Source organism: Microcebus murinus, chromosome 17 (genome assembly GCF_040939455.1).
Source record: "Microcebus murinus isolate Inina chromosome 17, M.murinus_Inina_mat1.0, whole genome shotgun sequence".
Taxonomy (NCBI): Eukaryota; Metazoa; Chordata; class Mammalia; order Primates; family Cheirogaleidae; genus Microcebus; species Microcebus murinus.
In genome coordinates, this window is record NC_134120.1 from 58974884 (window position 1) to 58987482 (window position 12599).

The 12599-nt window shown below is 58.4% G+C and overlaps 1 protein-coding gene across 3 annotated transcripts in view; it reads right to left on the minus strand.

The window, feature by feature from the left end:
- Positions 1–12599, minus strand: part of ADAMTS2 (ADAM metallopeptidase with thrombospondin type 1 motif 2) — a 216363-nt gene that overhangs the window by 13753 nt on the left and 190011 nt on the right. For all 3 annotated transcript variants that reach the window (XM_012789959.3, XM_075993718.1, XM_012789958.3), the window contains 6 exons: positions 11838–11971; positions 5973–6096; positions 4899–4979; positions 3151–3314; positions 1993–2152; positions 140–272 (listed from right to left, as the gene is read on the minus strand). In XM_012789959.3, coding sequence (XP_012645413.2) covers positions 140–272; positions 1993–2152; positions 3151–3314; positions 4899–4979; positions 5973–6096; positions 11838–11971 — 796 coding nt within the window. The remainder of the gene's footprint in view (positions 1–139; positions 273–1992; positions 2153–3150; positions 3315–4898; positions 4980–5972; positions 6097–11837; positions 11972–12599) is intronic.

Consider the following 12599-nt stretch of genomic DNA (forward strand, 5'->3'; position numbering starts at 1 on the left):
CCCCAGGAAGCATGGTGAGAAAGACCCCGTCCCATGCCTTGGGCAACGCCATGCCCAGAAGTTCAGATCCCATGCCTCCCTCTGTGGGAGCCCCTGGTAGCTTCTGGCCTCTCCCCATCTAGTGGCCAGGGGCACTCACACAGGCTGGGAGCACTCCTGTGGGTTGCATGCCCGGCGGATGGCTTTGGGCTTTGCAAGGGCGGCACAGAAGCCTCGGTGCACCATCTTGTGATCCAGCCTCCGGCGGCAGCCATACTTAGTGAACTGGGACCCTAAAGACAGAAAGCTGGAGGGGGCTCTATAGGGCAGCACAGCCCCCCAAGGGGACATGGAGGGGTGGGCTCCAGCAGCATTCTCGGCCCCATTCTCTTCCCCACCCCTGACGGGACAGGGCCCCAAGCCCAGTGGGGGTGCTGGGAGGAACCCTGGGAGGAGGCCAGACGGTGCAGAGAGAGGCCACCTTCTCCCCACCCGTCCCTTTCCTGGACCCTCCCGTGGTCCCTTCACCGGATCCTGGCCAGAGTGGAGGCCGCATCTCCTCTCCATCGCGACTCAGCGTGCGCGGGGCCTGGGGGCCACCCGAGCCGGGAGCTGGCCGACACTGGCGCACGGCCCGTGTGTTCTGCCACCACACTCGTGGTGCAGCAGTTCTCAACGGGGCCGTTCCCCCAGTGGGGCGGTGTCTAGGGCATCTGGGGTTGTCACAACGGGGGGAGAGGTGCTGCACCACACCCTGCAGTGCACTGGGCAGCACCCGGAGGAATGGCAGAGCCCAAGAGGAAAAGGGTGGCGCAGCAGCGAACCCCCAGCCTGGGGGGCCAGACAACAGGACGAGGCAAAGCCGGCCATCCCGGGCATCGGGGCGCATCCCAGGAAGCAGAGGAAGGGGGTGCTGATTTAGTGGGGAGGCCTGTGCAGAGGGGGGCAGGCATACCCAGGAAAAGTACCCAAGGCCAGTGTGGTCAGGGCCTAGGGGCACGGGACAGGGGTGCCAGTGCTCCAGGAGCCGCCAGCAAGTTCCACGGACCACGGAGGCTGAGGGGAACTTTGTCTTTTATCCCAAGAGCAGAGGGAGCAGCTGAAGACTATGACACCAGGAATGGACATGGTCTGATGTGTCCCCCAAGGTCACTCTCTGGGCAAGACTGGACACACCAGTCGGGAGGAAGCTGCGGGACCAGGGGGTGACTGGGAAGGTGGGAATAGCAGGCAGGTCTGAGAGACACGCAGGAGGGAGAATCAGCAGGATGTGCCGATGAAGTCCTGGCAGGACGCAGAGGCACAGCAAAAGGTGGGTGTGTCCTGGCCACCTGCCTCCTATCTTGTCCGCCGCCAGGGGCAGTGAGCACCTTGGACAGACCACAGCATCCTGTCCCTCTGTATGTCCCATGTCCCACCCAAATGTGGGCTGTCTGAGGTCCAGGGCCGATGGGACCCCTCTGTGCCCAGCCCTGCCCCAGGAAGGTCTACAAGGCTTTTCTGAATGAACAGAGGGAGGAGGCTCCCAGAGGTGTCCCCAGCACTGCCCATGCCTTGCCTGTGCCCTGTCCTGCCGGTGACATGGTGGGACCCGCCCACAGGCCAACCTCCCGCCAGGCAGGCCGGCCCTCCACGCCGAGGCAGGCCATGCCAGCATGGTCTCGTGCCGCCTTTGGCCTGATGCCCCAGCACCCGCCCTCCTGCCCGCCCGCTGGCCCCTCCTAGCCTGGCTAGGCCCTGGTCCACCTGGGCGAAGGTCCCTGCCGAGCCCCCCAGGCCCAGGCCCAGGCCCAGTCTTCTCACCTTGGCCCATGCCCAGGCTCACTCTGGCCTGAGGCCCAGCAGTCAGCAGGCACCGTCTACTCTGGAAGCCCCTCGCCAGAAGGCAGACCTCCTCGGGGCCGCCGGCCCGGCCCACGCTCCACTCGCGCTAGGCCCTGCCCCAGGGGTGCCCCCAGCTCCTCGTTGCCACCCTCGTGCCACTCAGGGCCCCAACTCTGAGAAGCCCCTCACCTCCGCCGCAGGGCTTGGAGCAGGGAGACCACTTCTTCAGGGCCCACTCGTAGACCACAGAGTCTTCTTCAAGGACATTGTTGTCATCGACATTGAGTGAGTCCTCGTGGATCATGTATTTGTACGTCAGTGAGATCCTGGCATCTCCTTCTGGGATGACCTGTGCCCGCCCGGGACGACTGTGAGTGCCCGCCTGGCTCTCCTCCCTTCCCCCTCGGCCCATGCAGGAGGTCAGCCCCAGTGCATATGCTTATCCTGCTGTTCACGGCAGCCATGCTCTGCCAGATCTCCTGGGGCACCGAGTCCAGGGACACTGAACCATACGCCAGGGGACACGGGGCTAGGTCCCTGCAACCCTCTGGTCACAACTTTGTAACTGACCTGTGCAACCTTGTTTTATGTGGGATTCTGTTTAAAGACACTTTACTTAATATATATTTTTGATTCATTAACATCAAACAAGCAGGGCGGCACAGGGTGGACACAGCTCTCCTGGCTAGCACCGCACCTGTTTGCAGGTGCGCCCACGTGTGAGGCACAGGGCTGGCTGGCTGAACCCACCCCTGGCGTGCTCACCTTAGGGGAAAGGCTCCAGGGCACCAGAAGCTTACCTGTGTGTTTAGACTTTTTGACAAATAAAACCTATAATTTATGCAATTAAAATTAAATTTTAAGAAGTGATTTGAAAATCCAGCCCCCTCAGTAATCCCCACAACCAGGAGCAGCCTGTGGTCCTGGAACCAGGAGATGTGAGGTGTGGTCCCAGTCAGAGACATGTCCGGTGTGACCTGGCGCTGGTGTCTGGCTTCCTGGGCCCACTCCCCACCCCAAGGGTGTCGCAGGGTTTCGGTGTGACAGCACACGTGAATGAGCATGGCGGATGGTAGCTGCAAATGTCGTTCAGAGAGGGGCACCGAAGCCTTAGAGGAGAGAGTATGCCCAAGGTTGCCTGTGGGTCATGTCGGGCCCAGAGCCCCGACTTATGGGCCCATGTCCCTTTGTGGCTGTGACACTGCATTGGAGACCTTGGGTGCAAAGGGCAGGCCAAAGCAGCCCAGCAGAGCGCAGCCCGGAGCACAGGAGGCGTGGGGCTCCAGGCTGCCTGCCCTGCCCGGGGCCCACGCCCGCTGCCCGGGCGGCAAGGAGGCCTCTGCTCACCAGGACGGTGATGGAGCCGTGGAGGGGGCCCATGGTCTGCAGCGTCTCCCGGCCGTCCTCGTCCCTGTACTCCCATTCCACGCCCATGGCGATGAAAGATTTAGAAGTGGCATCCATGTCGTTCTCGTTTAAGATGGACTTGCCTGTCTCCAGGCTCTTGACGGCTGAGAAGGGAAGGGGAGCCCGCGGCCGCCGTCACCCCGGGGCAGGGCCCAGGTTGGCTGGGGCAGGCCCGCAGGGCACGCTGGTGTGGCGGGGGGTGTCTGGACAGCAGCCCCTCATCTCCCCAGCTGCTCTCTGCCAGGGTCCGTCTGTGCCACTGACACCCAGATCGCTCTGGGAGCCAACGTGCCCTTCGAGGCCCTGCGGGACTGGACCGCCCTCCACGCACACCGTTTTCCTGCCTGAGTACCTTCTTCTGGATCGGCACCCCCAGGCCTTGGAGGCAGGGCCTCCTCTGAAGCAGCTGCCCAGGCCCCTCCTCCGACTCCTCAGTGGGAGCCGGTGGCCACCAGGCAGCATGGAGGGAGGGTCTCCACCGGCACAGGACTCTGCTGGACATGAGGGGCAAGCCCATGTCCCTAGACAGCAGGATCTCCCCACCCCATCGGTGACTGGGGCCTGGCGGAGGTCCCAGCAGCTCCACTCCCCCGACTCCACGAAGAGGCTTGGCCTGGCTGGGGCCTCAGGCCCCTGGGCCTCTGCAGACCATCCTGGAGGCAGGACTCTGGCTGGTCAGGAGCACATACTTCCTGCAGCGTGGAAGGTGGCTTCTGGGGCTTCTGGGTGACTTTGGGGCCACAGACAGGGCACGAGTGAGGAAGTCCCACGTAACTGTCCACAGCATGGAGAAGCCTTGGTTGGTGCTGGTGGGCCCGCCTTCTCCCTGGCACTCGCCCCTCCGAGGAGGGGCTTCTGCCCCAGAGACCTTGGCAGGAATCAGCTTTGGGACAGAGGTGTCTTTTTGTTTGGGAATTACCTTTTATGTTTACCTTCTACCTAAAGTGCTGGATTTGCATTTAAGGTAGCAACACAAAGATTCCTCTTAAAATAAGCGAGAGAGGAGAGCGAGTATTAACAGGGCAGTGTTTGCGCTTGCTGCCACGGGCTCTGGACCGCAGCGGCTCCGGAGCCCCGGACGCAGTCCAGCCTGGGGACAGGGACGAGGGCGGAGCTGGGGTTGGGTGAAGGGACTTGTCCAGGAACCCCAGTGGTCCCCAGCACCTTTGGACAGGAGCCTAGGCTAGGTGGAGCCCCTGAGAGAGGCCCCGGGTAGCTGGGAAGAGGCACCCAGAGGTGTTAGACTATCCAAATTTTTAAGAGGTACCTATTTTAGGTGGAATCTCTTGAATTTAAAAGTAAACTAGTTGAAAACATGCCAGTACATGGTGTGAGCCCATCCTCTGGCTGGCCTTGGTGTGGGCGTGCCTGCTGCGCACAGAGCCTGCCCGCCTCCCAGAGGGCCGGGGCCTACCCACCTTGACCTGCAGACCAGGGGACCGAAAGTCACCCTGGAGCCTGCTGGCCTTCCTCACACACACATCCCTCCACAGCCGCTGCCAGTGGAGCTCTCTGGCCTCTCCGCAGGGAGAAGACCCCTAGCAAGGCTGCAGGCCAAGGCACAGGTGGCGGGGGCGTTGCCCCGGCTCAGGTTCCAGCCGCACAAGCCAGGCTCTGAGCCCTGCACTCTGCCCGTCCCGGAAGGGCCAGGTGTCACGGACACCGAGTTGTCCAGCTCTGAGACTCACCCAGATGGTGGCTGGTGGTGTCTACCTCCTGGATGAGCAGGTGTCTGGCTCCCGTGGGGATTTCAAACATCTTGATGTGACCTTCGTTTGGATGTGGGAAGACAAAGCTGATGAGAAGGGACGAGGCCTCTCGAACCCAGACAGGAAAGCAGGGCCTCGCCCGAGAAGGCGGTGCCACTGCGGCACTCCCCACGCCCGGGGTTCCTGGCTCTGCGCGCCCACCAGACAGAGGCTGCCAGGAGAGCCGCTGGCCGCGTCTGGGTGGGCACAGCGGGGCCGGTGCTGCCTCCTGCCCTGGCCCTCTGCCCACATTCGACCCTAGGTGCCCCCTCGGCCTCCTCCACTGGGAACCCAGGTGGGAGCGCTGGCCCTCGGATCGCCCAGCACCCAGCTAAGACGCCACACCTGGGAGGGGCTCTCAGCAAGCGTCCGGCCTGTCCAGACTAGAGACCTGCAGACTAGAGACGCGCACTCCCGTGGGCTGTGGCGAGGCCTGCTGAGCACCTGACTCGGGGGCTTCCTGCTCATTTGCCCCCCAGCCCTCTTCTAAAAGAGGCAAATCAAGTGGCTTCTCCCCATTTCAGAGGCAGGACAGCCAGGCCCACAGAGGTGCCGCTGGCTGCTGCAGCTGCCCAGAGGGCCGTTTTCCCAGAGCCTACCTCGCTGGGGACCCCACGTTCCGCAGCCCCGCCTGCAGGGACAGACCTTCTGTGTGCCCAGGCTTCAGGCTGCACTGACAGGCCAGTGAAGCCCTACTGACAGCCAGCTGGGGTAGGAGAGAGCTGGGGACAGACAGGCCAGCTGGGTGTCCCTGGAGGGCTGGGGGCTCCTGACCTCCAACAAAGATTCCAAAGGCCCAACCTGGGCACCCTTACATCCTGGCATTCTCTGCCCTGCCCTGTGGGGCCCCCACTCTCTTCTGCCCTGACTTAGGGTTCTCCCTCTACCTCATCCTTGGCCCCCATCCCCAGCGAGAACAGTCATGAACCCAGACAGCCGCGACGATGAGCGGGCCCAACCCAGCCTGGGCACGAGGAGCTGCAGACACTCAGTCCCGGGCGAGGGCTCACTCACCGTGCTTCTTGGGTGAGCGCGTGAACGTGCCCTTGACCACTTTGCAGTGACTGTTGTCCCCTCCGCACACGCCACACTTGTCCTCCTGCTTGCTGGAGCCGATCACCCCATCACAGCCCACCTTCTGCAGGGGGAGGGCTCGTGAGCACTGGAGACACCCCTCTTCACTCAGGCCCGAGCCTGGCCGCGACCTGTGTCCCCAGGGCTCCTGGCAGCCCCCCCACCCCAAAGCGCTCAGTCCACGATGCAGGGGAAGGAGACCAGGCTCTGGAGCAAGACAGACGCCACTTGGCGTGTGCAAACCAGCGTCCTCACTGTGCCTCGGTCCCCACAGCTGGGAAGTGTGAGCTGCAGAACCCAGATAGGGCCACATGCCCAAGACTGCTTGGCATGGCACAGCCGGCCTCTGGGCACGTGTCAGAGGCCTGGCCTCGGCCCCTCCACGTTGCCCCCTCTCCCAGGTCACCCATGCAGCACAGCCCCAGAAGTGGCCCCTCCAGGGCCCCACCCAGAGCTAGGCCTGGATGCCCCAAACTCTGCTCTGCACCAACGATACAACATCCTTTTTAGTCTGTCTTGAGGGTATCTGGGCAGGAAGTGGCAAGAGCTGGCCCTCCCACGCTGCCACTGCAGTAACTAACATTACTCCGCAGAGTGAGGGTGTCGCCTTGCTGTGGCTACCTGGTAGAAGAAGTAACATATTTGGGTTCTGCCACAGTTTGAATGCACCAAAACTCATGTTGAAATTTAACTGCCATAGTAACAATAGTAAAAGCTGGGGCCTTTAAGAGATGGCCAGGTCCCGAGGGCTCTGCCCTCATGAATGGATTCATGCTGTCATCCACTGAGTGGGTTCCTGATAAAAAGGTTGAGTTCAGCCAGATCCCCTCTCTCTCTATGATACTCGCGTCTGCTTTCCATCTTCCACCACGGAATGACCCTTGCTTGCTGCCTGTGCTGTGCTGTTGGATTTCCCATGCCAAGAACCAAGAGTTAAATAAATCTCTTTTCTTTAGAAATTACCCAGTCTGTGGTATTCTGTTATAGTTGCAGAAAATGGACTAAGACAGGCTCTTTTATTCCTTGCAGCCCTGACAGCACCCTGCTCCTGGAGCCACAGAAGCTCCATGGGAGCAGCCCTGCGTATCAATGACCTTGAGCATACTGCCCAAGCTACTTCCACATAGATGCCCATACCAACCTTTCTTGGAACTAAACAGGGAAGATAATCTCTCCTCTCTCCTCTGGGCTGGTTTGCTCTCTGTGGCTGTCCCAGAGTGCATGAGAGCAGCACAGGTTTCCCTCTTTGCCCTGGCTGCCAGGAAGCACAGGGCCAATTCTCTTTTAAAGACCCTCCTACCACCACCACTAGAGAGACTCACTTCCTTTCCCTTTGCTCTTTGATTTCTGATTTTTGTCTTGCAAGGACCTTTGAGGGCAGGGGCTCTAGACCATGGAGAGCTACAGAGTAGCAGTTCATGCATCATTTGTGAATGTGTGGATAGGAAGAAGTTCATGATCTTTGAATTTTTCTTGATCTATATTTTATCAAACCCTTTTTTTTTTAAGACAGAGTCTCTGTTGCCTAGGATACAACCTCAAATTCCTGGGCGTAAGCGATCCTCCTGCCTCAGTCTCCCAAGTAGCTGGGACTGCAGGTACACACCACCATGTCTGGCTAATTTTTCTATTTTTTGTAGCAACAAGAACTTGCTCTCGCTCAGGCTGGATTGTAAGTTTTTTGACTCATTTTTGGAAGTAAGTAGGGTGGAAAACAATTATTAGACAAACATGCTCCTATTTAATTTAATGGTTCCTGAGAAAGCAATTTTACCAAAGGGAAGTGACTTGACATACTGAGACCAAAAAAGCACTCGACTTCCGAGGCCCAGAAGCCCAGCTGAAGGCACAGCTGCCGCCTCCTGCTACGTAACCGAGGGCGTGCCCCTCAGACCCGCAAGGTCTGCTTCCACATTTGGGCCCTGCTGAGGGCGTGTGAAGGTGAGGGGAGATGACCCTGGTGCCACATCCCTGTTGGCCGACAGAGCGCGTCCGGGGAGGGAGGGGAGAACCGCCTTTCCAGGCGAGGACGGCGCGCTCGCCTCAGAGAGGGCTGGCCTCTCCTGCGAGGGGCCTTACGCAGCACTCGGTTTCCCGTGGCCTCGCGCCTGCAGAGTACCCGGAAGTGAACGTTCCGGCAACCCCGCGGCGGGCGGACCGGAAGCCGCGCAGCGGCGGGCACAGCTCTGAGGCGTCGCTCGCGGCGCCCAAAGGGCCCGAGCCGAGCCGTGCGCAGCCCCGACGCGGACTGGCGCTGCATAGGGCCGGGACACCGGGACAAGGCCAAAGTGCAGCCGCACGCCACGCTTCGCAATGGTGTGTCCCGAGTGTCATCGAAGTAGAGCGAAAGGAAACAGACTGAATCTTGGTCCTGCAGACCTAGAGAGACACCAAAGTGGCCTCTCACCATTTTCCCTCAATTCTAAGACACATTGTTTTCATCTTCTATTATTTCTGAAATCAGCAAGAGCCTAATCAGTGGAAAGGACCTTGCCTGCCCCTACAGGAGTGGCTCGGCACAGCGGTCTTGGTTTCCGTCCGGGCTCCTGCTGGCTCGTGTCAGGGGTGTGGCCCGTCCCGGGCTGCTGCGGCGTCCACCCTTGCGAGGCCTGACCCCGGGAGACGCTGCCAATGCCCTGACCACGCAGAAGAGGCCAACGAGGGCAGGTCCTTCCACGAGCCTGGGCTCTTCCACTGGCCTGAAATCTGGCTTTAGACCCGAACAGGGTCGATGGGGCCAGGGATGGCCCGTGTCTGGAGTGGCTCTGCATGACCAGGACCACCGCCGACCACCGTCAGAGGCCAGAGGAGGCTCAAGTGGAGGTGGAAGCTGCTGGTCGTGGCAGGAGGCTGTGGCCTGCAGAGGGCGCACAGCTGAGGAGACGCTAAGGAGGGCTGCTGTCCTGCCACCCTCAGCCTGCCACACCGCCCTGTCAGAGTCAGGACATGTGCCGTTTATTTCAGTCTCTCCCTTTTTACAGTTTTTAGATGACATATCTGATGGCATGTCATTACCTCGTCCAGGTGGTGCATTGTGCCCTTTATTAAATCAGAGTGACCCTGCTGGCCTCATTTAATGCCTGACTCTCTCAGTTCCCCGCCCTGTGTGCATGTGCACGTGTGCATGTGTGTGTACTTGCGTGTGTGCATGTGTGTGCGTGTGCACAAGCATGTTTTTCTGATCTCTTGCACATCTTTGCCATCATCTGACTTACAGTGTCCTGAGTCACCGTGTTTTGTTATTCTCTAATCGATAGCATCCACTAGGGTGCTATTTTTTTTTTTTTACCCAATATTAGATTATTTTAAAATAAGAGTCTCACAATCATGTGTATCATACAGACCAATATGTTTAATCTTATTACTGCCCGTTTCCTCTGTTTTTAACCTTTTCTTTTTGTCCCCACTGTTCTCTGTCTTCCGCAACATGACCACGTGTACGTGTAGCCATTTGCTGCACAATCACATCCCGGTCAGCAATGGGCCAAATACGCAACAGTGGTCCCGTATGATTACAGTTCCATGTTTTGCCACATCTTTTCTATGTGTAGTGCTTTTAGGCACATGACACTTACTGTGTTATAGTTGCCCTGGTGAGTACAGTCACATGCTGCCTGGCTGTGATAGGCCGTCCCTCAAAGCAAGCCCCATTGTGCAGTGGCTATTCCGTTTAGGTGGGTGCAAGTGCACTCTATGATGTTGGCACAATGACAAAGTCACCTAGGGACACATTTCTCAGAACAGTTACCTGTCGCTAAGTGACACGTGACTGCATATAAATGCACATGTTCTCTAATTATGCAAACTCTAGCAACCTGCTTTTATCCACTGAAATCACCTTTAATAAAATAGTCAACCCAATCTTCTTTAATTATCACATCAGGAGTGAAGTTATAGCCGTGCTCACAGGCACAGTGAGTTTGTGCTCTTAACAGTTAGACTTGCAACCACACACTCAAAGCCACATCTAAAGATACTTCTGCTATAAACGCTTCCCAGGTTTACTGCCTATAATAATTATGGTTTTGTTTTTTAAAATTTCCTGTATTGGCTGGCGTGGTGGCTCACGCCTGTAATCCTAGCACTCTGGGAGGCCAAGGCAGGTGGATTGCTCAAGGTCAGGAGTTCCAAACCAGCCTGAGTGAGACCCCATCTCTACTAAAAATAGAAAGAAATTAATTGGCAAACTAAAAATATATATACAAAAAATCAGTCGGGCATGGTGGCGCGTGCCTGTAGTCCCAGCTACTCGGGAGGCTGAGGCAGCAGGATTGCTTGAGCCCAGGAGTTTGAGGTTGCTGTGAGCTAGGCTGATGCCACGGCACTCACTCTAGCCTGGGCAACAAAGCGAGACTCTGTCTCAAAAAAAAAAAAAAATTTCCTGTATCTAATGATATTTTGACATCTTAAATGTCTTCCTGGCCAGGGAGAGACTGCCGCCTACCCTCAGAGCAGCCAGTGCTGACAGGCAGCACAGGCCAGCGGGAGCACACCCTCCACACGTGAGCCGCCAGTCCCCAGGCTGGATCCCAAACGCCCTTGCATCCAACTCCACACACCAGGCCAGTGCTTCCTGTGCCCCAAGGCATCCTAGGGTCAGGTACCAGGCAACTGGAAACCACTCCCAAGAACCACAGCCCCCCGAAATGACTCAGACTAGCCCATCCTGATCTCCTCACTCTGCGTGCCTGGCCCATCCTGCGGGGCCCCGGTGAGGGCCCTGGCCAGGCTCTGCCCCTGCTCCTGCCTCCTGCCCAGCCCCGGTGCCTCTCCATGTGCCCCTGCATGGCGTGCTGGGCCCTTCTCTTGGGAAATGTAAGTCATAATTCTGCTTTCGATGGCACGAGCCTCACTCAGTCACCTCTGTAAATTACAGTCCCACGGGCATGAAGCAGACACTGCCTGAGATTGTTTGGGGTATTTGATCTCACTGTCTCTGAGCCAGATGCATGGCCTGGCCTTCCTGCTGGGCTCAAGCTGACAGCCTCCCCCAGCCCTGCCACCTATGGCCACCTTTGGCCGACTGAAGTCATGGAGGTGGAGAGTGGCCCACGCCCCTCCTGAGGGGTGCCCACCACACTCCGACAGGCTCTGCCAGAGGCATCCTGAGGATGCTGCCATTCTCAGGAAGGTAAGACGAGAGTCAGTCCCATCTACACAACCTTAGCAGAGGCTTCCAGTAGTTTCCAGGGGAGTCTAGCAGGGGCAAGTCTGTGGTCATGTTACTACTGCATGCTGAGGTGACTTGTGGGTGTTTCTTATGATGGCCTAAGATAGAAGCCAAGGACATAACAATAAAGGAAAACAGGACAGGGCATTTCTACAAAGCACCAAACCAATGAGACCACAGCGATTCCAGAGCAAACTTCCTAGTTCCCTGCAGAGCCCAAGTGTGGGGCTGCTTTGCAAGGAGCCCTGTGGGTCCTGCATCGGGATCACCATGCAGCTTGTAAAAGGTCATGCTCAAGGCCACCACCTTGATGTATGGAATCAGGACGTCTGAGGAGAAGCCCCCAGCTTCCCTGCTGAATCCTACACACACTGGTGTCAGAACTCCTGGCATGGGGAAAGATAACTGACACTTGCTCAGGGCCTGCCCTCCCTGGACCCAGAGCTGTTTCTGACACTTTGTATGCTTAACATCATTTATCTTCCCAGTAACCCCAAGAAGTGGAAGCTGGCACCCCGGAAGCTGAGATTCAGAGCCACGGACACCCATGCTGGGCTTGCAGCACTCACCCTGCAGTCTCCGCCCACTCACCCTGCAGTCTCCGCCCACTCACCCTGCAGTCTCTGCCCACTCACCCTGCAGTCTCCCCGCACACAGAGGCTGAAGGCGTCCTTGTAGGAGCAGCGTGTCCCGTCGTGCACCATGCGCTTCATAGACACCACCTCCCCCGTCTCCTTGGACTTGCAGTACAGGTGGCATCTCTCCTTGGCTGGAAGGGAAGCAGCAAGGTGTCAGCAAGGAGCCTGGACGGCTGCCCACGTATGCAGAAGAGACACACCACGTAGGGAGAGACTCCTGAGAGGGTCTGGAACTCACCCGCCCCATGTGGCCTGCACTCCAGGGGCACCGAGAGGGGAAGGGGAGGGTGATGGCAACCCCTTTCCTGTCTGTGTCTCCTTTGACCCTGGTGGTAGGGGACTTAGGAAGACCTTTTCCCAACTGAGCCAGCCAGGATACAGGTGCAGCCCAGACCTCACAGTCCGAGGCCCCGCCCAGATGGAGACCTTGACTCTGTGCAGAGGCAAAGGGTGGCTTGCCAGGACTCCATCTGTAGAACCTTCTCATCCACCTTCTCGGAAATCCTGGATGAGACCAGCCTTCCATGATTCAGTCTCAGGTCCCTGGCCCTTTCACTTCTCAGCCTTTATCTCCGAGGTGGCTCTGGGCCACCACACTGCAGCCCCTCGCCCCTACAGGGGGACACCATCTACTCTGTTACCCCCCGCTCTGCACTGACCCATGTGGGGCAGGTGCTCCACTAGCCCAACACACATGGAGCGATGACTCACACCCTGGCCTCCCTCCCCTGCCCAATGCCCCACGAGGCCCGGGGGGTG